General features: G+C 49.0%; 1 protein-coding gene across 6 annotated transcripts in view; it reads right to left on the bottom strand.

Moving 5' to 3' along the window:
• The window catches only part of TSC22D3 (TSC22 domain family member 3), a 64,649-nt gene that overhangs the window by 24,202 nt on the left and 13,743 nt on the right, over window positions 1-26,704 (bottom strand). For 4 of the 6 annotated variants that reach the window (XM_043458130.1, XM_043458131.1, XM_043458129.1 and 1 more), the window contains exon 3: window positions 16,524-16,634. The exons of the other annotated variants lie outside the window; for them this stretch is intronic. In XM_043458130.1, coding sequence (XP_043314065.1) covers window positions 16,524-16,634 — 111 coding nt within the window. The remainder of the gene's footprint in view (window positions 1-16,523; window positions 16,635-26,704) is intronic. 6 annotated transcript variants of the gene reach the window in all.

Genomic DNA, 26,704 nt, shown 5'->3' with positions numbered 1-26,704 from the left:
TCCTATCACTCCTCTGAGATGACCTTGCCTTGCCTCGTCCTCCCCTTTCTCCTTGTCCTTTTTTCCCCCTAGCTCATTATTGCTCTTTTCTCCTGGCAAACAAGTCTGATCCACAATGGCTGGCCTTCCTCCTTAAACATGCAATTCTCCCCTTTGGCCTACTTGGCATCATCTGGCCTCTTTTTGTTGTGTTTTGTTTTCCCACATATTCAGAGAGATGGAAGGAACCTTGAGGATCAGCTAGTTAGTTCCAACCCCTCCTTTTATGGGTGAGGAAACTGAAATTTGAATAGAGTAAATGACTTGCCCAGGGTCACATGGCTGGGCAGGGGTAAAGCCAATACCCCATCCAGGTCTGCCTGATTCTGGGGCTTCTGCTCCTTTACTCTGCTCCCTTGCCCTTTAGGTAAGGCCTTAACCCACCAGCTGTCAATCCCCTCTCCTTCTTCAGATGCACCTATGGCTTATGTCACACCACTGTGCACTGATTCTATTCCCTACTTGTTTCCTATGTGTATATCTAGGTTTCACAATGAGAAAGTAGTATGGGCAGTGGGAGCTAACTCCTTCCTCCCACTTGAATGATGTACAAAAAGGGGAATTGAGCTGCCTAAGGTCATGCAGCTCTCTAGTGGTACAACTTGGGGCCTTATCCATGACACCCCAATGTGGCACACCTCTCTTTTTATCCCATTTCCCCCTTCAATACTGCACTGGGATGTTTCATTCTTGCTTCTTCTTTTCTTGATATTCTTATCCTCCTTCCCAACTTCTGTATTTTTCACAAACCTGCTGGATTTTAGAGCTGGAAGGGACCTCAGGGATCATTAGTTTCACCTATCACTGCACAGATGAGAAAAATGAGACCAGGAGAGGGGAAGTCATTTGCTTGAAATCAGACAGCTAATTAGTGGCCCAGCTGGGACCCAAGTCCAAGTCACCAACTCCTAGTTCAGTGTTCTTTCAACCACCCTCTTCCTGTCTGTGCTTTTTGTCAAGAATTCTTCTTATCTGGAAACCCATCCCCCTCCCATGATGCTCAGGTCCTGCAAGATCTGGGAGGGCTTTGGTCCAGGGTGACACAGTGTCACCAGGGAAAGGTAGAAGGAGCAGAGGCCTGGAACTGCCTGTATCCTCCCATGTCTCACCACAGGAGGCCCCAGCCTGGCCTTGCCAAGACTGGTGACTATCAAGTATGTGTTGAGATAAAGCCACAGCCTCTCGGATTCTCAGTTCATGGCCTAGACACTGGCGTCAAAGCCTGAGCCGGCTGCAAAACGAGGTCAGTTCACTGGCCTCCCAATGAAAAAATCTTATAAAATCAATAGCATTTATAACATCAACAGATTCAGAGACCTTTCCTCTGTTTGTTTTTTCCTTCTGGGCTGCTCTTTCTCACCCACCCTGCTATGAAGGCATAGACAATACAGGAATCTGGCAAGCAAAGCTGCAAAGGCCAGACCACTGCCCCCAGAGCCCCTGAACTGAATGGGGAGTGGTAGGAGCATGTCAAGGTATGAATGATTTGTGAAGACTCTGACCAAGGCCCTCCTGGCTTCCTTGGGCAATGCTAATTGGATCTGAGGCCCTCCCTGGTAGCTGACCCCTGAGAATAATCAGAAGCTGTCCAGAGCTCCAATAGCAATTCTGGAAGCTCAACCGGCCTCAGCTTTGCCGCACTGGGCCTTCACTAAGGAAGAGAGTAACTAGAAAGCCAATTAGACAATGCCATGGGGCCTTCCTGCAATGGGAAGTGTCTGAGGCCCTCAGACTGGAGTGGATGTTGGCCCTTTTCCCAAACATCCTTCCCTCGGCCCCAGTGGGTGTATCCTACCTTCCCTCCATGCACACAGAGGGTGGCCGCCCTCATCATGCTGTTATCTGCATGGTCACAAACAAGCTTCTTCCTCCTGTCCTGAAACTGGTCCTGAAACCAGACCACAGAGCTTGAGCCTGGCATTTCTACCATTAAATGGTGTCCTTTCTATGAAAGTATTATGAACTTATTCCAGTCTGAATTCATTGAACAAATATTTACTGAGTACCTACTCTGTGTCAGACACTGGTAGCTTCTATCAACTGTGTTTTGTGCAATTGAAGACTGCTGTACCTCAGGAGCTCCTAATGAGCATGTAGGGTCAGATGAAATAGCAGGTTTGTTGCTACCAGGCAGAGGAAGCTTGGGGATAAACTACAAAGACAGGTCCTGAGAGTAAGTATGTACCATGGTGTGGGTCTCTGGACATCAGGGATATTGAGGTATGGACGCTTAGGGTGGTAAGCTGGGAGATGCCACTTCCACACAGACTCCTAGGACCAGGGACAAATCTCACACTTGTCCTGGGGAGTCCCAAGCAACAGAGATGTAGACAATCGCAGGAACTTCCACAGCTAAGAGACAAGTCTTGCCCTCTGTCCTCAGTCCTTGCCACTGACCTCCCAAACAAGGCAAAGGACAGGACATTTTGTAAGAAGCTGAGATGGTTAGATAGCATCACTGACTCAATAGACATGAATCTGAGCAAACTCTGGGAGATAGTGGAGGACAGAAGAGTCTGGTGTGTTATAGATGGTGGGGTTGCAAAGAGTCAGACATGACTTAGTGACTGAACAACAGTATTCTCTTTTCTGATATATTCCCTGGGCACTTGAGTTTGTTTCCTTTGTTGCTCAAGAAGTGTTCAAGGCATTTAAAGGCAACTCTTCAGGGGAAAGCATTCCTGGTTAAACACCCACCTTCCAAATGCATGAACTCAATTGTGCAGCTCATCTTCTCCAAGGCATGGTTTTGGCCCTGTGCCTGGTGCCCTGACCTTGCCCTCTGGGTGATCTTGCTCAAGGATGCCAAGGGAGTTGGTGGCAGGGGCTGGGAGCAGAGCCCAGGTTTCCTGGATCCTGGCCTGGCACTCTGGCCACCAGACCCCACTGGCTCTCCTCTCCTGCCCTTTGTGCTCTGTCTGAACCGTCTGGAGGCATGTGCCCTGCACCCAACTAGCTTCCACTGGGTGAGATATTTCTGTCTCACACCAGTCAGCGGTTCAGCCATATGGGGCATAGGCAGTCTGGCTGACGGCTGACCAAGGGGCCAGGCCCAGGTGGGGGAGGGGAGGGGAGGTCACTCTGCTGGTCTGGGATCTGCAAAGCTGGGTCCCTAATGCAAGTTATTCTTTTTACTAGGGGTCCTAAGTGTGGCCCCTAAGCTCAGTATCCCAGGGCTCGGGCCGGGTCACTGTGGCCCTCCACTCCCAGGCTTGTTGCTACGATACAGGGTTCTACAAGTGCTGAGCGGCATTGTTGGGGCCGGATGCAAATGGCACGCAGCAGGGTCTAGCTGTGAGCCAGTTGGCCAGCTGACATTTCAGGGTCCAAAGAGCTTGTGTGTACTGGACAAGCTGTTTATTGTGGTCTTGGCACTGCCCAGCCCTTCAGACAGCAACAAATGCTCCCAAACTGGGAAAGGAGAGGAAATAAGGAATCAGCCGTAGCCAAAGAAGACCTGGAATCTCTCTCCTCACACCATTTGCTCCCTGCAGCTGACATGCTGCTGATGCCAACCATCGGAAGTTCCCCAGTGAGGGAACCGGAGGGGGCAAGCCCCACAAACCTCCATTCGTGAAGACCTAGATTGCAAATCGTGTACATGCCCACGTCAACATCCTTCTGACTGCCCAGCTCTCAGATGCTGCTGCTGAGGGAAGGTTGAGCACTCAGAAAATACCAAGAAGGAGAAATCTTGATGTCATAATGTTTAAACACACAGAGGAACTGGGACCCCAAGGTTGCAGGTTGTTGATACACACACACACAAACATACATACACATCATCATCATCGTCATCTTCAGAGAGATGGTTATCAACAGGACATGACAGAAATGGTCATTTCAAGTCTTGGCCTGTTTTTTTCAGTTACACTCAGAGTTGACAATGGGCTTCCTTGGTGGCTCAGACGGTAAAGAATCCACCTGCAATTCAGGAGACGTGGGTTTGATCCCTGGGTCGGGAAGATCCCCTGAAGAAGGAAATGGCAACCCACTCCAGTATTCTTGCCTGGAAAACCCCATTGAAAGAGGAGCCTGGTGGGCTACAGTCCATGGGGTTGCAAGAGTCGGACAGGAGTGACCATCTTTCACTTTCACAGAGTTGACAACACGCTGGAGAAAATGTGGCAAGAGCATGTGTATTAGCGCATAGGCTGGGGTAGACAGGTGAAATATAGGAGACACCAAATGAGGGAAGCTGAGAAGCTAGAGTCCAGAGAAATTGTGGGAAATGTGGCATTTCCCAGAAGACATGTGGCCCTATCCACACTGCCTGGAAGTCTAGTTTGGCCTATAGCCTGACGGTAAGCTATGCTTGGGAGGGATGGAATCATGGATAAGTGGTTGAACTCTCTCAGGCTCTTGACCTCCAAACCTTGCTCCACCCAAGATTGTGGCTGCCTAGGCTGGACAAATGGAATTTCCAGAATGCCTTCTGCATGTCCTGGTCAGGGTCTTCAGTTTATCTGTGGTTTAGCACATAGTCAGTCCTATCAGCCCAGCTGTGCATGATAGACACCTTCAATATACATACACACACACATAGACACAGACACACACACAGCAGCAGCAGTAATGAACACCAGCAGTTAACATTAATCAAGCACCTGCTAGTGCATGTTCAGTAGCTCAGTCATGTCTGACTCTGTGACCCCATGGACTGGAGCCCACCAGGCTCCTCTGCCCATGGGATTTCCCAGGCAAGAATACTAGAGTGGGTTGCCATTCCCTTCTCCAGGGGATCTTCCCGAGCACCTACTTTGCACCAAACATAGTTCAAAGCACTTTATATACAGTATGTATTTTTATCTCAATTAACCCTCCCCAGATTACAGAGGGGGAATCTGAGGTCCAGAAAGGCGAAATAACTTACTCAAAGTCCCATCAGGTGCAGTGTCTGAATAGGGATTCAGCAGAGGTCTGGGCCCAAAGCCTGTGCTTATTAAATTACAGGGCCCTTGTGACTAAGCATATGAATGTGCCCCTTTATACAGAAAGCCTGAGGGAAGGAAGGAACACAGGGGTAAAAGGAAAGATCCAAGAGCTGGGCCTTTGGAGAAGAACCACCTGGGGGGAGGAGATGGTGGGCCATGGGGTAAAAGAGTTAGGATGGGCAGCAGAATGCCCATTAGATGCCAGAAGCTCAGGTGATCTAAGTTTGCAACCTCACATGTCTCAGGAACTGCCAAGGTCTCCATCATGGTGCCTACCATCACACCAGTACTCAACTCAGTAAAACAGATAAGGAGCAAACAACACAGCAACCTTGGGGGTTACACACAGACCAAATGGCTGCCTCCCCCTTGGTAAGACCCAAGCTTTAAAGTGGCTTCCTCACTTGTGCCAGGTCACAAGACATTACTTAAGCTCCCAGCACATGGCAGGCAGTGGGGGGATAGAGACAAACCCAACAGGGACCCTGCCCTTAAGATGTGGCCAGCCTGGCAGTGGGGGAGATGTTAGATGGGCCTTGAGCTGTCCCTGGGGTTAACTGGGGCAAACGACGCAGGCTGTGCCCAGTCAAGGAACAGAAGGAAGCCCCTGGGCCTCCCCAGACACAGGGCCGCTGCCTTCAGCTCCACTCACAGAGCTGGACAGCCCAGCTGGCACCATTCCCCACTGGGGTTGCTGAGACAAACAGCTCGGAGCAGCCTTTCAGGGCTGTGCCGGCCACTTCAGCTGACACACCAGGAGCCTGCAGTGGGTGAGGGCTGGGAGAGGTGGGGAAGCCACAGCAGGTTACCCTCGCCCTCTCTCACTTGCCAGTGGGCCTCCCGCCTCCAGTAAAGGGGGAACGCTCTTCTTCAGAGCTCTCCCCCACCAGCCCATCATCTCCTCCCTCCCTGGGAAGCCCAAGGCTTAGAGAAATGAGTCCAAGTAATTAACTAATTAATGAATATGGATGGCAAAGTTGCTGAGGTTGCTGGAAAACACCCTGTTGCTGCCAACACACACAACCCGGCTCGGCACCCGCCTCCCACTGTGGATGAAAAGGAAGCTCTGAGGGACTACTTGACTGTGTCTCCCCAAGGTGCCAGCTGCAGCAGAAGCGCCCGCCACCCAGCAACCCCTTGCCTGATGCCAGGAGACCAGCTTCCAGACAGCACATCCCCCTGCAAGGACAGCCACCCCAGCCCACCCTCAACCCCAGCTGGGCCTGCAATCCACTCCGTTACTTGGTGTCAAGGGGACTCTCTGTGGTCCAAGGAAGTCCGTCTGTGGGCTCTCCGAAAGCCAAGTGCAAGGCTGCAGGAGATGGATGGATGGAGATAGAAGAAGAAGAGAGAAAAGCAGAAGGAGCGACCAAGAGGCACACACAGCTGGCAGGAGCCCATCTCCAGCTGTTGGGCGGGCTGTTTCCTTTGATAAAGCACTTGGCAGTACTCCCAGTTCTGTAGTTTCTGGCCTGTGAAAGCACACCCGGAGCACGAGCCTGCCCGTGGGAGGACTTCAGCCTTGCTTTGTTTTCTTTCTTCCTTTTTTCTGGAGCTTTAAAAAAAAAATGCTCCCCTCCTTTCAGGAAAACTCGTCCCTCCCTGACACCTGGATAGAGTGAGGTTGTACCAACCAGTGACATGGGCTGGGCCACGAGCCTGTCATCACAGAAAGTCAGTGCCACAGAGGCATGGGTTGTGCAGTGAAGCCTCAGCATGTGTGTGTGTATGTGCGTGTGTATGTGAGAGAGAGAGAGGGAGAGAGAGAGAGTCTGTGTCTGAGAGGCTGTGCTTGTCTGTTGTGGCTGACATGGCCTTCTGTGTGGCACATCATCGTTGTTCTCCCCACCTAGGCTCCTTCCAGCCCACTAATGCTTTCCCAGAAAGCACTGGGAAATAGGGGAGTCCCAGGGTCATGTGATCACATAGAACAACCAGCCCTCTCTCAAACCCCTGGTCATGTGGCTTCATAGAAGCCTGTCTTCTCCATCTCATCCTGTGTGAAACAAGGAGCCAGGCTTGAAGGCCTCCCAGGTCCCTTGGAAGAAGCAGGGCATGTACTGTGGCTCCCTCCTTCGCCTGCAGGATCATTTATAGCCTAACGACAAACAGCCCCCAGACCCACACTTTGACCAGCCCCCACAGGGCCTCCCTCAGGCCTGACTCTCCTGGGGGAACTTGATATCCTGGGGGTCGGCACCGGCTCTTCACACAGTCCCCATAAGTTCCTGTTCCTCGGGGCTCTCCCAGCCTAGCACCCACTCCCACACACAGCCAGCGCCAGGCATCCATTGGCTGTGTCTCCATGGGAACCTCTGGGGTCAGTTCACAAGGCTGCCTCCAAGGGGAGGAGGCCGGCCTGGCCCGGAGGAGACAGTGTCTCTGGCAGAAGACACAGAATTGCCTCTGCAGCCAGAGAGGGAGGCCCAGGGCAGCGCTGAACCACTGACCCACCACCCCACCATGTTCAAAGCCCAAGCCCAGTGGCTGCTGGCCCTTACAGATGGGAGAAGCCAGTTGGGAAGAAGCAAACAAGAAAACAAACATAACCCGGGAACTTTGGACCAGCTTCCAAACTGAAAGTCCTCAAATATTCCTTGTCTGTCCCCTTGTAAAAAAAAAAAAAAGGCCCTCTCATGAAAAAATGGGAGACCCTTAGACTCCAGGATGGCAGAGCCAGAAGCACCTCAGGAATCCTGTGTTCCAACCATTTTACCTTATGTATGGGGGTCCAGAGTGAGGCAGTCAGTAGAAGAGCTGGCACTTGAAGTCAGGACACTAGGTAAAAGAGTTCTGGGTCCTGGCCATGGTTGACAGTAGATATACCAACCTGAGGCCCAATCAAGAATTCTGGGATCAAGAAGCTCTGTGTTGACAAGGGTGGTATAGCCTGGTGAGCTGAATGTGGCCATGAGACTGGTGTGGGGCTATGAGTTCTTGAAATCCCTTTCGTCTGCCAAGTGATATGTCTGTTGACTTTATGGGGCCAGGTGAGCAACACAACTGGGACTCAATGTCAAGTCAGACTTGGGTTGGGGACTCTTGCTCTTCCCTGCCTTCATGTTTTCTAGAGTATTCTTCCTACCAAGTCCTCAGGTCTGGAAGGGGGAAGAAACTAAGACCTAGTTTTTCCACTGATGGGAGAGGGCAGTGTGGGGGCAATCCTAGGTATGTAGCCTTTGCCACCTCTTTGAGGTTCAGAGCCCACCTTGCTCCTTCGTGGCCCAGATGTAAAACTCAAATTGTGAACAGGAAAGAAAAAGTGGGTAGGTGGGAGGGCCTATGAGCTTCGAGAAGGTAATAAGCCATGGATGAGCTTTCTTTACTTAGAGCAAGCTCTGAGGCCAGATTGTAGGCAGATGGCAAGGCCCACAAAGCTGAGTCTGGCAGGATGCTCAGGACAAAATTATATCGACTGAGTCTGTCTTCAAGCCATGGGCTGAAGCTGAGTTGACCCCACCCTCTCAGAAACAGCCAACCCTCCAGTGTGGAAACAGCACATGCTGTTTTCTGAGACAGGGTGACTTGGATATCTGGAAGAAACTCCATTAAAATAAACAGCTCAGCATGGAAGATAGTCATGCCCCAGACTTGCAGTACTTAAACACATGCTTTAGAACCTACCATCACCACTTCCATTCCCCTTGTTCTTGCTGAGGGCTATGGCATTCAGGCGACAGTTAGAACAAGGTCCTTCTTGACCCCACTCACAAAGTCCTGCATCAAGATTCCAGACAGCTGCACTGGCCACTTACTTCCACCTATCATTTTATAGAGATGATCATTTTACAGGACATTTTGGCATGTGTTATTTTGCATGTGTGTACTATCTTTATAACTGTTCTGGAGTGATTTCTCTGCATGTAATCCATCTCCCTGACTTGACCCCAAAGCTCCTGAAGGGTGGGAAGCAGGCCTTCGGTGGCCTTTTCTCTCCTCCTCCCTCCCCCTGTGGCACTCAGGACAGTGGTGTGGCCAAGAGGATGGTCTCAATTGTGCTTGTTCAACTCGGTAACAACAACTGGGGAGGCCAGCATAATTTCTGAATTCATCCGCAAGTGCATCCAGTGATGACGGAAATCTGCAGCTGGATGGATCCATTGCAGCAAAGAAAGAGCTATTCTTGAAGAGAGGATCACCCAAAGCCAGCATGTCAGTTGACTTAACCACCCCCTCCTCGTCCCATCTTGATGAAACAACAAATAAGCAATTGGGACAAGGGTGGGGTATCTCACACCAAGCGGCCATTAAGCTGACAGTAGCTGGACATTGCATTTCCCAGCATCCTCCACTCCGATACATCCATCTCTTTGGCAACAGAGTGTTAGGCTGCTTTCTAACTTCGTTTCCAGATGTGGCAGTTCCCTGACTCTAGCTGTGGGACTCCATTGGACCCAGAGTCAGTTATTGATAGGAAATTATTTGACGTTAGAGATCATGTTTGCTCATTAATGGTTCTTAATGTATATCTTCTTTAGGGGTTTACCTAGGAGAAGATATTAGAGGACTGGCTTTGATGGTGGATACACATTTACAGATGGGAATCTTGAGTACTTAGGAACACTCTTTCTAAAACACTCATCCCAATCAGAACTGTCGCTAGGTTTTCCTTCTCTCCTGTTTCACAAGCAACCTCACAGACTGAGTAGCTAAAAATCTTTCTTTTTCTAACAGAAATAACACAGAGATAGCCTGGAGACCTATGTTATAGCTGAGACTGGGAATTTAGCTAATATCTCTAAAGAGTGAGCTACTTACTATTAACCAAGTCATTAATTAAGGTCATGTTTGCACTTCAATTGTCAGCCTCAAACATCTGTTTATTTAAACCGAGGTCACTTTAGTTTATTACAGTTATAGCCACTGGTGAGATAATCTGCTTAGATTTCACAAGTATGTGTGAATTGCCTACCTCAGCCCTTATTTTCACAGAATAAGAGTTTTCCTGAAGGCACAGGGTCAGACTTAAGATAATAAATGATTTTCCTTCTCAACAGAACTAAAAACAAGGCTTTAATTAAGTCACCAAAATTCTCAGATCGAATATCTATATTACATTTCTTAATGATGGTAATCCGTCCAAGGGTGATCCACAGGATTCCCATTGATCCAAGAACAATCTTTAGGCAGACATTTCATTGGCTCAGAGATTGTTTCCCAATCATTGACACTGCCCTTCTCAATGGTGGAGTCACCCCCACTCTGTTGGTAGAGACTGCAGGTGGCCTGGGAGAGGGGGCAGTGGGAAGGGATGATAGACATCATGAAACAGAATGGGGGAGAATACATGGTAGAAAATATCTCCCTAAAGAGGATAAAGTAGAGGCAGAGAACTTAAAGATATCTGTGAGTGGATAAAAAGAAATTGGGGCCAAGATGGTCTTCCCAGGCAAGCCTAAGACTTGAGGATAGTCTAGATATATACATCCTCACAAACCCTCACCAAACCCTCACCACACACACACACTCGCACACACATACAGAGGCACACATGCCTCTTTAACATATACCTTCCTCATCCTGACTCTCCAGTCAAAAATACAGGAATAGACTCAGACAGTTACACACTCATATGTCATACACACAAGAACACCAACCCTCCCAGATGCCATCCTTTTAGCTGTCCCTTCACAACACAAGTATCCCTCTCCATCCACACATAAATATATTTCCCATACATTTCCATATCTTTTTTGCATATGATTTGAACATATTTTTATGTATATCTACATTACCACCGAAACTCCCTCCACACAACCAAGTCCTCCTACCCACATACATGAGCTTCCCTGGTGGTGCAGGGGTAAAGAATCTGCCTGCTTATGCAGGAGACATGGCTTTAATCCCTGCATGGAGAAGATCCCCTGGAGAAGGAAATGGCAACCCACTTCAGTGTTCTTGCCTGGGAAATCCCGTGGACAGAAGAGACTGGCGGGCTACAGTCCATGGGGTCACAAAAGAGTTGGACATGACATAGTGACTAAACACCACCACCACCATACATGCATACACTCAAACACATCTTCTTCCCAACAAAGGCAAAAAGAGGTCTGTGCTCAATAAATTCTAGTGCTTTCTTCCCTTGGTGGATGGGATTTAAAGGAGTGACTGGATAGCTAGATGAACTGGAGAAGTACTTTTGCTAATGGTTCTTAGCATGGTGGAAAAGTCCATCAAGGACATTTGAAAGCCTCACAGAGTTCACTCCCTTGGCCTATAGACAAGACACCAGCGGTAACCTTTAGCAGCTGCCAAAAGCATCTAAGACTCTCTTAGTCCTGCTATGCTAGCTGACCTTTGCAAGGAATCCTGGGTATTTTGAACTAAGAACATTTAGTATAAGAAACAAAACAAAAACAAACATATTTCCCTGACATTTAAGAACAATACTAAAAGTGTCTATCCAAATTCACCTGGCAGGCTTGGCCTGTGGCAAGATGGTGAAGGAGGAGAAGGTGATTTTAAAGCCCACCAGCCCTGGGTGTCCTCTTGGAGCTCCCACTCCCTCCCATATATGCTCTGGAAGCTTACTGTCTTCCCCACAAGGCCGCCTCTGTGCTGGCCAAAGAAGACTAGAATTGGGAAAACGCTTTTGGATTCAACCAAAAGGAAGTCATGGGCAAGCTGACAGGGTACAGTTAGTTGATTAGGTCTAAGATTAAAGTGGTGGGCACTGTGATCTGTGCAGTGCCATCTGCATAGGAAGTCTATGGTCCAGTTACTTTTTATCCTGGCCCCAACAGCCTGCCCATTAAAAAAGTTCAAATGTGGCTCAGCTGAAAAGCAATCAGATCTGTTATTGACACTGTTTCATTCTGAATAGTACAGAGGACTAAAGGCTTTCTTTACTTAGTTCATTAGTTAGCTAACAAGCATTTTCCAAGGACCTACTGTGCATGGAGCACAGTCCCAGACACTCGCTCTTGCCATTGTTGCTTCTGCTATTTAATTTCTGAATACAGGCTGTTGCCAGACATCCAATTTTCTGAGTGCCTGCTCTGACAGGGAACAATGACTAATGAACCAAACATCAGGGAGGGCCCTCTGATCTCCAGCACAGAACATGCCCATAAAGGCAGAGTCTAATTTGTTCAGCAGGCAGCTGCCAATTCTTCTGGGATCTTAATTACCTGGAGCAGTTTATATGGGCGAATCCCCTTGGGAGAGAAACCCTGAACTCTGTCTTTCTCACACCCTATCATACGCCAGGCCCTACAAATGGCTTGAAACCCCAGCCACTGCACATAGGTACAAAGTCCAGGCCATGGTGGTTCACCAGACAGGCACAGCGCACAACCCTCCTTCACACCTCTGCATACATTCCCCTACACATACACACACACACACACACACACAGCAGCAGCAGCAGCAGCAGCAGTGGGTTATAGCGGAAAGTACTCTGGATTGCAAGTATCTTGGTATCAACTCAGCTCTGTCTCTGCTTCTCTGGGTGACCTTGGACGAGACTTTTTCTGTCTCTGGGCTTCTGTTTCCTGTCCTATAACGTGAGAGGTGGGACTAGATGATCTCTGTGGGCCTTTCCGGTTCTAGGACTTGACATTCTGCTTCCTGACCCCCAAGAGAGCTGCGTGACCAGGTCAACTTTGTGAAATGGGGCTGAGACAAGATGGGGGCAGTAGTCAGAGTCACGGAGGAGGGAAATCTCTCTGTTTCCTTGGGTTGGCCCCTCTCAAAGCTCCAGTCTATTTCTGAAAAGTTTCACAAACCAAGCTGGGGGATCTGGTGGCACTGTGGGTTCTGCAGTTCCCTTCAGCCTCATCTCCCTCCCCCATCATTCTTTTCATAACCCTTATTCCAACTCTCATTCCTTTTAACTGGCCCTTAAGCTCATACTGACTAGTTCCCTTTAGCAAGCTCTTCAGAGGGACCAATGATTAAATGGTCTCAAGAGTCTCCTGAGTCTGTAAAATGTAAATAACAGCCCCTGCCCTGGCGGCCTTCACAGGCTTTCCAGAGGATCAAATAAGATAAAGTCTGTGAAAGTTCTTTGGAAATTGTCAAGTGCTATGCAAATGCGAGGGATTGTTATTAATGATGGGTGAGGAGGTAGCCACGTGAGGCGAGGGGGAGCAGAGTGCCAACTTGCCTGCTCTCATCACCGTCTTCACTGGGTGAAGGCACTGGCGTTGCCAGCTGGCCTGTAGTCACCTAACACATCCATGGGGGTGGTTCTTTGATTAGCATTACCCCCCATTATCCCCTAGCAGAGTTCAAGCCAGAGGAAAGAGGACAAGGAAGGAGTAGGTTAGTTTGGTATGGAGAGAGAAAGGCCTAGGGTTGTGATTTTTTTTCTTAAAAAAGGCAACCCTTTCCTTCAAACAGAGTCTCACATAGAAAACTCAGTTTATAAAACAGATGAGAGCAGAGCTACTCAAGTTGAAGTTGGGATGATGCCCATGGAATCCCATTGGCTGGAGTCTCTGCTTGCCCTCAAGATCACTCTGGTGAGTCCCTAGGGCTCCAAAGGAGCACATGGAAAAATCCTCAGTGTAGAGCAGGCACTCTTGCCTGGCATCTGGGGCTCCAGACATGCAGGAGACAGCCATAGTCTGGGCACTGGAGCGAGGGAGTACAGGGCACAGAAAAGGGGGATGGAAGAATGCTATAGAAAGGCAGAATTGGGGGCAACACCTTTAGTTTACTCAGCAGCTTTTGTCTGGGCCCCAGGCCTGCATTCTGGGGTTACCCTAGAATGGTTTGGTTTGGTTTAGTAAGTTGTGTCCAACTCTTGCAACCTCATGGACTGTAGCCCGCTAGGCTCCTCTGTCCATGGGATTCTCCAGGCAAGAATATTGGAGTGGGTAGCCATTCCCTTTTCCATGGGATCTTCCTGATCCAGGCAGATTCCTTACCGACTAAGCCACCAGGGAAGCCCAGGGCTGCAGTTTTGTGAATCAGTGCTCCAAAATCAGTGCTACAGAAAAACATGGGTCTAGAAATGGGTGAAGGGGCTTCCCAGGTAGCGCTGTTGGTAAAGAACCTGCCTACCAATGCAGGAGACATAAAGAGATGTGGGTTTGATCCCCGGGTCGGGAAGATCCCCTGGAGGAGGGCATTTCAACCTGCTCCAATATTCTTGCCTAAAGAATTCGCATGGACAGAGGAGCCTGGTGGGCTACAGTCCAGAGGGCTGCAAAGAGTCAGAAACAACTGAAGCAACTAACATGCACACATGCAGAAATGGGTGAAACAAAGGATGGGACTAAATGAATGTAAGCAGGGCTCCTGCTTTCTCACTTTGAGGGGGAAGAAGTCTGCTGGAGTAGCTCTTTCCAGCCCATGAGCATCCTTGGCATGGGATGAGGAAAAGGCCAGAAGGAACTGGCCCGACATCTTCAGGTGGGCTCAGTGGCCAGACAGACAGCAAGTTGCCACCAGCTCCGGGGACTGGGGAGAGGAGGAGGAGCGGACACACAGGTGAGCACAACTATGCCCTCTGAGCAGGGGGTGTTGGGCCTTGTCAGGACTAGAGTCCAGACGCCTGAGACATAGAACAAGGAGAGAGAGCTGAGGAGTTGGGGAGGGGAAACAGAAGGCTTCCTCCTGAAGTGCTTGCTCCATTTTCCCACTCTCCCCACCCAAACAGGCTCAGTGACACGGCACAGTTGACTGAGTAGGCAGAAAGCAATCAAGATACCGCAGGTACAAGCTGAGTGTTCCAGACACGATAGAGGTACGTGTGCCTAAGACTTTCACACAGCCAGGACATGAGTGGTTGCTGACTCCCTAAGGCAGATGGAACAGTGTCAGGGATTTCTTTTGAGTATCTGGAACTGGGAGGATATAATAATAATAATAATAATAATAACAACAACAACAATAAAATCACCTTAGACTAAATGATGCTGGCACCAGAGAAACATCCGGTGCTGGTATTTCTGTAATATTCAGGCCCTTTGCAAAAGTTCAACATCTTTCTTGAGGAGATTCTTATTCCACATGTGTCTTCTCTGATTCCTTTTCCACATGTGGTGGCCTAGAGCTCCTTCTCAAATTACCCTGAGGTAGCTGCTACAGAGACACGTTCTCTGTGCCAGGGTTGAGCAGGAAATGGGTAACCCAGAGCAGAAGGATCAGCAGCAAAAGCCATTTGCGCTCGAAGAAAACGAGAGTATTTGGAATTCCGGTGTGCTTGGGCGGAGGGGAAGAGGTCGTTACACCAGCCCAGACAGTCTTTGTCCCCACTCTTCTGTAAAGGAGCGGTGGGACCATCTCGGAAAATGTGTTGGATGAGAGAATCACTTGGCTAGAGGTTACTTCCCCTGCATAAGCCTGTGTGAGCACAGACACTGGGAAGGAGGCAGAGAGGGGGGGCTCCTGAGGGGCCTGGGGAGGAACAGGACTCAAGGAGGAAAGAAGAGCAAATGAGCCAAAAATAGCTTTGCAACAGACCCCTCAGAAGGACTGTAACCCTAGCTCTGTAAGTGGTTAGAGCTCCTCCCTTCAAACGAGGATGGTTTTGCTATTACAAGGATATTTAAATCAGGTATACACACATACACACACACACACAGCCAGGAAGGATTTCTACTCTCTTCCTAGCATCTTCCCAAAGTGCCTGCCTGGCTGGTGGCAGGAAGGTGTGCGTGCTAGGTTGCGTCTGATTCTTTGCGACCCTATAGACTAGCGCACCAGGCTCCTCTGTCCATGGGATTCTCCAGGCAAGAATACTGGTGTGGGTTGCCATTTCTTCCTCCAGGGGATCTTCCTGACCCAGGGGGGTCTCCTGAGTCTCCTGCATTGGCAGGCAGATTCTTTACCACTTTGCCACTTGGGGGGAGGGCACAGGGGCCTAGGCCGAATTTAGGCTCAGCTGGAGTCCTCCCCCTCTGTTTGGGCTTCTATGAGGGTCAGGGCAGAGCCAGGACTCTCCCAGTCCCCTCTGCTAACGTCAACAGCATCCCCAGGGATGGCTTTATATGTGGATGGAGAGGGTAGCTGCCTGCTTGGTATGATTTGAGAGGTAAAGGTCAGAGGAACCTTGCCCGAAAAGGTCAGCTCTGCTAGCTCCCAGCTAAGCCTGAAGTTCTCACAGTGCTTACTCTTGGCAAAGGTCCAGGTCTAAAGAGAATTGTGACTTGGGCAGGGGAAGCAATGTTCAGTTACTACCAGCTGTTTACACCTTGACTGGATTCACAGTATCACATTAGCAGTAGCAGAAAGCAAGCTTCCCGCAGGAGGATGGTTAAGAGACAGGGAGATCAGGAAAGTTCTGGAACATGTGCTATCTATCACCCCGAGCAGCTAGGGGTATTTTGAGGGAGCTTGTGCTAGAAAGCAGAATGAGGGAGAAGAAAGAGAGTCAAAACCAAATTCTACCCAGTTGGCCATTTTCTGAGGAATGTGCCTGCTTCCTCTATCCAGGCTGAGAATGTTTCAGATTTGACATTTAGGTTTACAACAAAGGAGATAAAATCTCCTCCCCAGAGAGAGGCATTTCCCCTGAATTCAGACTCATCGCCTCCCACTTAACGGACAGACCATGTGCTGGTGAGGAGGGCCGAGATCCCGAGCCAGGGTGTCACTCACCCTTCAAGGCCTGGCGTGGCGCACTCCTTGCTTCCTGAGAAGAAGAGCGTGACTACCATCACCTGGTCTTTGTCATGGCGGGGAATCTGCTCCCTTGGCCAAGCCCCTGCCCTGGAGACAAAGAATAGGAAAGGAACACACAAAGAGCTGCACTTAGATGCCAGGAGTCTGTTTCCATCGGTGCCAGGAACAGACCTGAGCAGTGGGTTGGATGTTGCAGCTGGGGTCCCTTGGCACTGGAGAGGCTAGAAGTTATCCAGACAATAGAGCCCAATAGATGGAGTCCTGCAGCCCATCTTATATTCCCCAGAGATACCACGAGAGTCTAATGATGTTGCCGAGGCCCATAGCCAAAACGCGCCCGGCAGGCAAAAATGCAAAAATCGATTCACAAAATCCGCAAAGAATTAAGTATAGATAGAGCCAGATTGAATGAACCCCCTGGCCTCTGTGGGCTGCAGGGACCAGAGGAACCCCATTCCCCTAGGTTGCTACAGTGCCTGTCATGGTGACATGACATCTGCTGCAAGGGGTTATGACTGGCTCAAGGGTCTAGGGTCCGTCCCCTTGGTTTCTCACTGCTAGGCAAAAAGCAGTAGCAAGCCTCTTTCCTTCACCTACAGCTTGGTCCCTGGTGGGATGCACCTGGCCAGCTCTGCTCTGTTTTCTTAAGTGTATGTGGAGCCAGAGCAAGGAGCAAGGGAGGGAGAAGGGGAGCGAGGAGGGAGGATGGACTTGAGGAAGGGAGGAAGGGCCAGGATGCTGGCCTCCTGAGGTAGCCCAGATTTCACATGAATACACTACTGACTGTGAAAGGTAGCAGTGTTGCCTCTTCCAATTCTAGCACTTCTGGGAGTCATTTCTCAGCTCACACTTCCCTCCTGTGACAGATACATAAATCCTTGGCTGAAGAGGCTGCCGTGCCCCTTCCTGTCTCAGATGTGATTTTCTTCAGATGAATTGCACCACCTCCTTCAGACTTGCACAGGTCAGGTGACCAGACCAGGCACAGTGCAACAGCCATCAGGCTGTGAGGAAGGAGAAGAAAACTGTGATTTCTGGTCAACTCCCTGGCTCTATGTCTCCCCAAAGCAAGCTAGATACCTGCGGACAAACCCCTTAGACCTTCCTGGACAAGTCCGTTGCATAAACAACCATATGACACACACCTAAGACACACAGAGAAGATTTCTGAAAGCCAACTCTCAAGTATTTCTGGGAGGCTTTTCCACTTTGAGAAATGTCTGTGGCAACACCTGGTCTCAGCTTAGCTTCTCCCTACACCCAGGTTCGTCTCCTAGTTTCTGTATACTCCAGGAATGCAGGCTCACTTTCACATTGGCCCAAATAATTAGGAAAGCAGAACTACTGGAAAAAAAAAAACTAGGCCCCTACTGCAATTTAAAAGCTAGCTATACGTGATTTTTTGGGGGTGTAACTTTTATTTTGTATTATCCATGCCACAGGTCCAATGTTACCCCAGCTACATGAAATTCAACTGTAATTGTATTTGGAATCTGTGTGTGAGTGGATGATTTCTTTTTGCAAGAATCTTTTTTATTTATGTTTGACTTGGACTGGTGTCAAAGTGACTCTGCATGCCTGAGTACCCACAGAGCAGCTCGCTCAGGTGGGGGTGTGCTAGCAACCTAGGAGTCAGTGACTCCTATGGATAATCCCCAACGTGGATAATGAATATAAGAACAACCAAAATGTGACAGATACAAGAATGGATCTGTGTGGCTAAAGACAGAGGCTGCAATGAATCAGAAGTACATAATTTAGTATTATTAAGGAGTAAGCATGATCCTGGATGCTCTAAATAGAGAAGAAGCCTGTAGGAACTCTGAGGTCATCTTCCTTCTCTATTCCATGGCCACTGGCCACTAATGAAACCCTATACTGCTCCAGTCTCCCGTGGAACAGCTAGCTCAAGGAGTTAGGGCAGGTGATTAGGTCCTCTGAGGTTCAGTTAATTTTGCTCTTTTTCAAACCGGCCATCTTGCAAAATGTGTGTCACTGGTAAGAGAGATGGGGGTGACTGGCTAAAGCTGTTACAGAGGACATAATGAAGTTTCTGGTAGAGAATTTGGAGGTTGTCTAAGGGATAGAGAAATACAAGCTGGTTCAAATTTTTTATAATAGATTTTGTTAATTTGGAAAAGAAAACTGACAAAGGGCATCAAAACTACCATTAAGCATACAAAGAGGTGGATCAGAAAGCAGGAGGACAAAATTTGGGAAGAACAGTCTCACAGAGCAAAGGTTATTAAACACTGGACTGGACCACCAAAGGATGTTGTAGTATTTCCTTTCTTAGAGGTGTTGGAAGCTCAGCTGTCTCGGCTTGAGCCTTTGGCTAAAGACAGTTCCAAGGACACCATAGCAAAGACATGCAAGGCTCCTCAGATACAATCCAGGCGGAAGGCAGAACAGACCCAAAACCTCGATCACCTTTCCACTTCCTTCTAGGGCTCACCTCACAATCCGCAAGGTGAGCCCCAGGAGGAAGCAGGACTAATAATCATGTTCCCTATCTCAGGGCAATGGAAGGAGGAAGGGGCCCATCACAAATTCCTCGTAGAAATGGGAACCCTCTTGTACAGTTTGATTTTATACAAATTTCCCACCGAATCTTGCCTGAATCTGTCCAGAAATTGGCGCCAGTCCATGCAAAATTGCCACAGTGACATATTTCCTGTCCTTCTACTGGGGCTTTGTGCATTCAGAGAAAGATTGGAACCTCTTTGACTTACTTCCCGGAAATACTCCTTAAATTGGAGCTGAATGTGCCTGTGAACAATGCTGAGAAGAAATGAGTGGAAGGTGGTGAGGACAGCCCCACCAACTTATCAGCGACTGTGTCCCAGAGCGTGGTAGAGGCGGTGCCTGGAGCCAGGGGAAAGGCCTGCTGCTGATCTGGAGTGTTGAGTGTCACGGGGCAGAGCAGGACATCAGAGATATAAAAATAGCAGCATGTTCTTACACTTGGAAGTGGGCTGTCAGAGGGGGCCTTCAAGCTAGGTGTACATGGATAAGTTAAAAAGTGAAAGTCGCTCAGTCGTGTCCAACTCTTTGCAACCCCATGGATAGTCCATGAGATTTTCCAGACCAGAATACTGGAGTGGGTAGTTATTCCCTTCTCCTGGGGCCCTTCCCAACCCAGGGATCAAACCCAGGTCCCCAGCATTGCAGGCGGATTCTTTACCAGCTGAGCCACCAGAGGAGCCCCTACATGGATAAGATGATCTCAAATCATACAGTATGGCTCCCCTTGCCTACCTCTGCTAACACGAGTGTGGTCGGATGGCCCCAAATCCAGTGATTTGCCTACCACTTTCAAGATTTAGGCCATGTTTGAGGACCACCAGTATTGTTCTTTTTTTGTTGTTGTTTAGTCAGTCACTCAGCCCTGTACCGACTCTTTTGCAACCCCATGGACTGCAACCTGCCAGGCTCCTCTGTCCGTGGGACTTCCCAGGCAAGAATACTGGTGTGGGTTGCCACTTACTTCTCCAGGGGATCTTCTCGACCAAGGGATGGAACCCAAGTGTCGTGCATGGGCAGGTGGATTCTTTACCCCTAAGCCACATGGGAAATCTTATTTATTTAACATTTTCTCTAAAACAGCTCACAGGAGATTCACTTTTTAAAACTGCCTCCTGCTCAGAAATATTTTAGAAATCATACAGTGTATGTGTTAGACACACTCCTCCCCCTCCATACATGTTGAATAAATAAATAGCTATAAAAAATAGAAAAAGTTAGTCCACGTACCACCTAAAATGATCTTGCACACCACCAGCGCCTGTTTACTGTGCTTGAGGGGAACAGTGCTTTCTGTATAATGCACACAGAAGGTCCCCACCGCCAACAAGCATGGCTTTATTTCCTCCTGCAATGTAAAGCCGGCAGGGCTTTAGAGGGCTGAATGGCCAGGATGCCATCCTGAGCCTGCCTCCCTCACGCCTTCCTCTAGGGCTAGGGCCCCGGCCCTTACTATTTTCCTCCTTTCAGGTGCCAGCCCTGGCCAAGCCTGCAGTTTGCAGCAGAACACAGGGCCCTTATTCTTGGTCAAGTGCTCCTTCCCTCAAGCTATTTTCCCTGCTGAGAATTCCTCACTAGACCTCACTTAACTTGGACAGTGCCCTCTGTGGAGCGGACTTCCTCAGCCTTGGCCCCAGGGGCTGCTTTGGCTGGAGTGCCCCCAAGCCCACATCAGTAGCCTGCCTGTCCAGCCCAGTGCTCACATGGGGCCCAGTCACCTCCGGCTGAGAAGCGTGGAGTGCGTGGTGTCCCGAGCTGGGAACACCGTCTTCCCTGGGAGGCCAGCAACACCCCTTTCTCTGAGCTGGCTCCCCGGGTGGTCAAGAGACAAAGGAGGCCCGCAGCAAGAACATGAGCAGTGGAGCCAAAGTGTTCTGTAGGCCAGAAAGATTGTGCCAATGTGGGCTAAACACAAGGACTATCTAACAATCAGGGCTGACCAACAAGGGAACCCGCTTGTGGGTAGATGCCTTCAGGCTGAAGTAGTGTGTCCACCCCCTGGGGATGCTTTACAAGATTCCTGTTTCTGCTGAAGAGTTAAGACCCTTCAGGGGCTTAGAGCCCTTTTTGCTCTTATTAAACAGATAATCATTCCCCATTCCACTACCCCCCGCCCCCACCCCATCCAACTTGGACTCTCTCAGGGTCTCTGAATGCAAAGTCCCCAGAAACAAAACTGCTCTGAGGGAGGCAGGGCTGAGGCAGGGAGCTCTGCCCGTTCCACTCCCCAGGCTCCCAGAACTCCCTAACTTCCACCACCCACCGGGAGATGCTTTCTAGTTCAGGGCAGCCCAGCTTGAAAATACTGTGGTGAGGAAAATTAAACCACGTGAAGACCCAAACCCCTTCAAGTTTAAAAGACACACACAGATTTTTATTTGTGACCTTGTTTGTTTGGAGGTGTAACATCTATTTGGAGATGAAGGCAGTGGCACAATGCCTCCTGTCTTTCTTTGTGTCCTCCTCTTAAACTCTTTCCTCTTCTCCTTCCCTCCTTCAAATTCACCTTCACCCCGGCCTCTCTTCCCCTGCCCCCAACTCTCTCCTTCCTTTCTCTGTTCTTTCCCTTCAGCAGATGCCAAGGCACCAAGGAGGACCTTAGGGCCCTATATAGTGCAGCACTATTCCCTGCGGGAATTCTAAGATTCCCTTGCAACCACCAGACTCTATGACTGATTAACTGAGGGACAAGAAATGATTGTTGAACAAACTGAGCTAAGAAGAAGGTGGGCTAGCAGCAAGGAAGCAGAGTGTGTGACTCTGAGGGTGAGGGCACTAGGGCAGTAGGCAGGTGCCTGACAGGTGGGGCCGGCTTCTCTTCTACTCACCCTCCCCACTGCAGTAGAGAGGCTGGTGGGTACACAGTTGGCAGAGGACATTGGAGATCTGCCATGTAGGCAGCCCTGAGCTCTCAAGCCTCGCCTGGCAAGGAGCTCTCTCTGGTTAGTGAAGTGTCACCTACTGTGGCTATGGACCCTCATCATATAATCCAGGGAGAGATGGTCCACTATGAAGGAATCAGAATGCAGTGAAAGGTACCAAACACCAACTTTCACCAAGCAGATTGGTTTCTGGTATCTCATCTGTGCATAAGTGAGGGGGAGAGCAGCTATATATAGCAGCAGTCAAATTCTCAAAGGGCCCTGCATTGAGTCATGCAGCGGTGGTTCTGGTGAAAGTGGAGCTTTACCAAGAAACCAGATTTCTTTTTTTTCCATTTAATTTTATTAGTTGGAGGCTAATTACAATATTGTAGTGGTTTTTGCCATACATTGACATGAATCAGCCATGGATTTACATGTGTTCCCCCCTCCCGCCTCCCTCTCCACCCCATTCCCAGTGCACCAGCCCTGGTTACTTGTCTCATGCATCCAACCTGGGCTGGTGATCTGTTTCACCCTTGATAGTATACTTATTTCAATGCTGTTCTCTCGGAATATCCCACCCTCGCCTTCTCCCACAGAGTCTAAAAGTCTGTTCTGTACATCTGTGTCTTTTTTTCTGTTTTGCATATAGGGTTATCGTTACCATCTTTTTAAATCCCATATATATACGCTAGTATACTGTATTGGTCTTTATCTTTCTGGCTTACTTCACTCCGTATAATGGGCTCCAATTTCATCCATCTCATTAGAACTGATTCAAATGAATTCTTTTTAATGGCTGAGTAATATTCCATAATGTATATGTACCACAGCTTCCTTATCCATTCGTCTGCTGATGAGCATCTAGGTTGCTTCCATGTCCTGGCAATTATAAACAGTGCTGCGATGAACACTGGGGTACCCGTGTCTCTTTCAGATCTGGAAACCAGATTTCTAAGACAAAGGGCCAGTCTAGTCCTTCTTCTTAGGCAGTCTTTTAGAGCAAATGCAAACATCCAAGACCAGAAAATCCCCCTAGTTCAAATGATAATTTCTCCAAAGACACACACGAAGAACTCAAAAAACACATTCTGGTTTGAGGAGCTGAGCTTTGGGGCTGAAGGGGTCACTGGGAGACATTTGGTGGAGAGCTCATTAGCAACTATACCTTGACCACACCCCCAAACACCTTGGTCTCATTACTAAATCATTCCAAGTCCATCATCCTTGAGTTTTCAAAGTGGACCCTAAAGTTCTATTCAGCCTAGATCCTCTCTTGGGGTTATGACTTTTTTACACATTTACCATCTTCTCCTTTCCCTTTCTTGCTTTTGTGAATCCCTTCTTCCTCCCATCCTTCCAACCTTCAGGGCTTCAATGACATATTCATGTGTCCACACATCCCATCTATACACAACAAGATGCTACAGGTGTGATCTTCCAAAATATCTGAATTGGAAGAGAGTCAAGAAACCCATTTTCTCTCTCCCCTCTCTCATTTTGTAAGTGGGGAAAGCAGCCCACAGAAAGGCAGGGAGTTACTTACTCAAGCTCAAGCATCAGATTGGTGGCAAAGTCGGGACTCGAACCCAGATCTTCTGGACCCAAACCTGACCCACTTTCTACAACCTCAAGCTGTAGCTCCTCCAGGAACTGTGCCTCCTCCATGAATTCGGGGTCCTCTACAAGCTGGGGCTCTTCCATGAGCTGAGGCTCCTCCAGTCTTTCCCCCTTCATTGTCACTGTTGCCCAGGAAAATCTTGATAGCCTGACTGGAGTTGATTTCTCTCTCTCTCTCTTGCCTGGCTGGGGTTGGTTCCTCTCTCTTTCTCTGTACCTCCCTCTCACGCTCTAGCTCTCCCTCTATAGCTGCTGGGCTAGGGCGGGATCAACTGGAAACTCTTTCCCAGGCTCAGAAGAAAAAGTGCTCAGGGAGCCTCGGGGCCAGCCTGGGCTGGCTCCGTTGTGGAGGCGGGCTCCGTTGTGGAGGCGGGAGGAAGTTCCCGGCCCTGAGTGCCTTCGGGGGCTCCCAGGCTCTGAGGGAAGGCTGGAGCTCCTGGGGCAAGTGCTGCCCTCCGGATCTTCTGCTGAGGCTGGGCCAGCTTCCTAAACTAACTCCCAGACTGAAGGGGAGGGCCGGATCCTCCAGGGGAGCCCAGACAGTGGCTCTGCCAGCCAGCCCCTGTGGTTGGAACTTTCAAAAAGACCAATGTTTCAGCAACTGATTTCTTTTCCAACCCGAACAGCAAGCCTTTCTGTCCCCCTTGCATGACTGTGGCTGTGGCATGCAGCCCCAGTCTGAACAGAAGCAGAATTCCAGGGCTGGGACTCCATAACACCCAAGACACTGGTCAATTCCATTAAATCAAATCAAATAAAAAACCACCGTTTTGGGCATCAGGGAGACCCAAAGCTGGTCTCTTGGCATGGAGATGTTGTGTACCTACTGGGATGGGATGTGCACAGCCATCTAGAGATGAGAATTCATAAGACCATTGGGTTAGAAAATCAGGAGACATGGTTTCTCTTTTCAGCTGGTCACTAACTGGCCATTTGGCTTGTGACAGGCACCCACCCATCTCTGGGCCTCAGTTTCCTCATTTGTAAAGGGTGAAGGTCAGACTGAATGACTGCAGAAGCCCTGCCAGTTCTGAGCCTCTGTGTCTGGCTAAGATGCAAGTGAAGGCAGAAGGTGCCAGCCCCCAACATTGGGTAGATGGAATTTCAAGGTCTTGAAGAGGCAGTCCCCAGTTCCACTGCCCTCTGAAATCCTTCTCCATTTGCCAGCAGTGCCAGTAGGGTGCCCTCATGCCTCTTTAGGTTTCAATCTCTGGTAAAAATGTTAAAGCTCCTGGCAGTTTGTCCCCTGCAAACAGAAGGAAACCTAGAAGCCTTGTCAGTCATTTACACCTGAGTGTGAATGAAGAAGGTTCAGAGAGCAAGCCTTGACAGAGATAAAGCTTGCCAGACTGGGCTGCAGGTGTTAGCTGGCTTTGGGCAGGACAGGTTGTGTGATTGACGGAGCAAGGGGAGGGGTCTGTGAGGGGACTGGTGAGAGGGAGATAAGGCATGTCCTAAAAGGTTTTGTTCTGGCTCTTCATATGATTTGCCTAATGATAAGGAAGGCTTCTCTTCACTGAGTGCTTCCTGGAACATCCTCTCACCTAACCCCCACCTCTCAACCACACTTCCACCATTTTCTTTTTCTTTTTTTAATTCCGCCATTTTCTAAATGAGGAAACTGAGGTTGAGAAGTCACTTGCTAATGCCACATAGTCTGTCAGGCCCTTCTCTACTCCTCAGTGGCTGCTCTAGGGTCTTTTGAGGGCGAAGAAGCCCACCCCAGCTCCCCACAAAGGCCAGCACCTCCCACCCTACTGGGAGAGAAACCGGGAAAAACAGAGTGGGGCCCTGCCTCTCTAGGATCATGGCTCCCCATGATCAATGGCTCAGCATTCAAAAGCTCTGGACACACCTTGCAGTTAACACTAGAATATACTAGCAAAGCCACCCATATCTGAATAGGTGGCTGAAGATATAGCAATTTGGAGACATGGTCATTTTGGGGGGCCAGTTTCGAGTATAATTTTCAGTGTGTTAGTTCTTTATTCTCTTCACTGACTTTCGCCCTGTTTATCTGGCAGGTGAAGAACTCTTCAAAGTCTTTCTGATCCTGATTTTCAGCTGATAGGCCATTATGGCCCTTAGAGAATCACTCTGCCTAAATCATGGCTGCTTGATCTTGGCAATGAGAAAATTTCCTTGGGGGTTTGCTCCTATCTGAGGTCCCCAGTGAGCCAGAGTGACTTCAAAATCCACACCTTAGGGTATTAGCAGTGACTGGGGGGCAAGAATCCCTCACAGAGGGACATAAATGATACAATGCCCAAGGTTTTAACAAGGTGACTTTTGTTTTTGTGAATTTTCTAATCCTCGGGGAAGGATTAGAACAACCCTTAGTCTGTGTTCTCACAGCTTCCTGCACCTTTTCTTTATTATGATCAATTGTAATGATATGGCTATTTGTGTAATTATTATTTGGTGTCTGTCTCCATTATTAGATTGTAAGTTTCCTGCCACGGGGATCCTGCCTGGCTTGTTGGCTGCCACTTTCTCCCCATGTCTGATTTTCACGTGTGTGTGAAAGGAGAAATCCTCCTCTTCCCCAAGCACCTGGGGTGTGCAGTCTTATTCCAATGACCTCCCACACTGAGATGCTCCCCAAAATTGTTAGACCATTAGGATGGATATACCACTGACGCTAATCTGCCTAGGAGATAAGAAACCTGAAAGATTCAGAGGGGAATTAACAGCTCCTTAGTCTGTTCCCCCACATGATTCCAGTCCTAGAAGAGCTGGTAAAGAATCCACCTGCAATGCAGGAGACCCCAGTTCAATTCCTGGGTTGGGAAGATCCCCTGGAGAAGGGATAGACTACGCACCCCAGTATTCTTGGGCTTCTCTTGTGGCTCAGCTGGTAAAGAAGCCGCCTACAATTGCGGGAGACCTAGGTTTGATTCCTAGGTTGGGAAGATCCCCTGGAAAAGGGAAAGGCTACCCACTCCAGTATTTTGGCCTAGAGAATTCCATGGACTGTATAGTCCATGGGGTTGCAAAGAGTCAGACATGACTGAGCGACTTTCACTTCACTTCCATTTCCAATGGAAATTTCATACATGTTTCTATTATGAAAGTATTTTCCTAAAAACATTCATCTCTCACACATGCACTTTTCTTTTCCTTATAAGCACCTGCATCTGATACCTTTGC

The sequence above is a fragment of the Cervus canadensis genome, chromosome X (genome assembly GCF_019320065.1).
Source record: "Cervus canadensis isolate Bull #8, Minnesota chromosome X, ASM1932006v1, whole genome shotgun sequence".
NCBI lineage: Eukaryota > Metazoa > Chordata > Mammalia > Artiodactyla > Cervidae > Cervus > Cervus canadensis.
The sequence above is the reverse complement of the archived record's forward strand: the minus strand, read 5'-3'. Positions and strand labels throughout refer to the sequence as shown.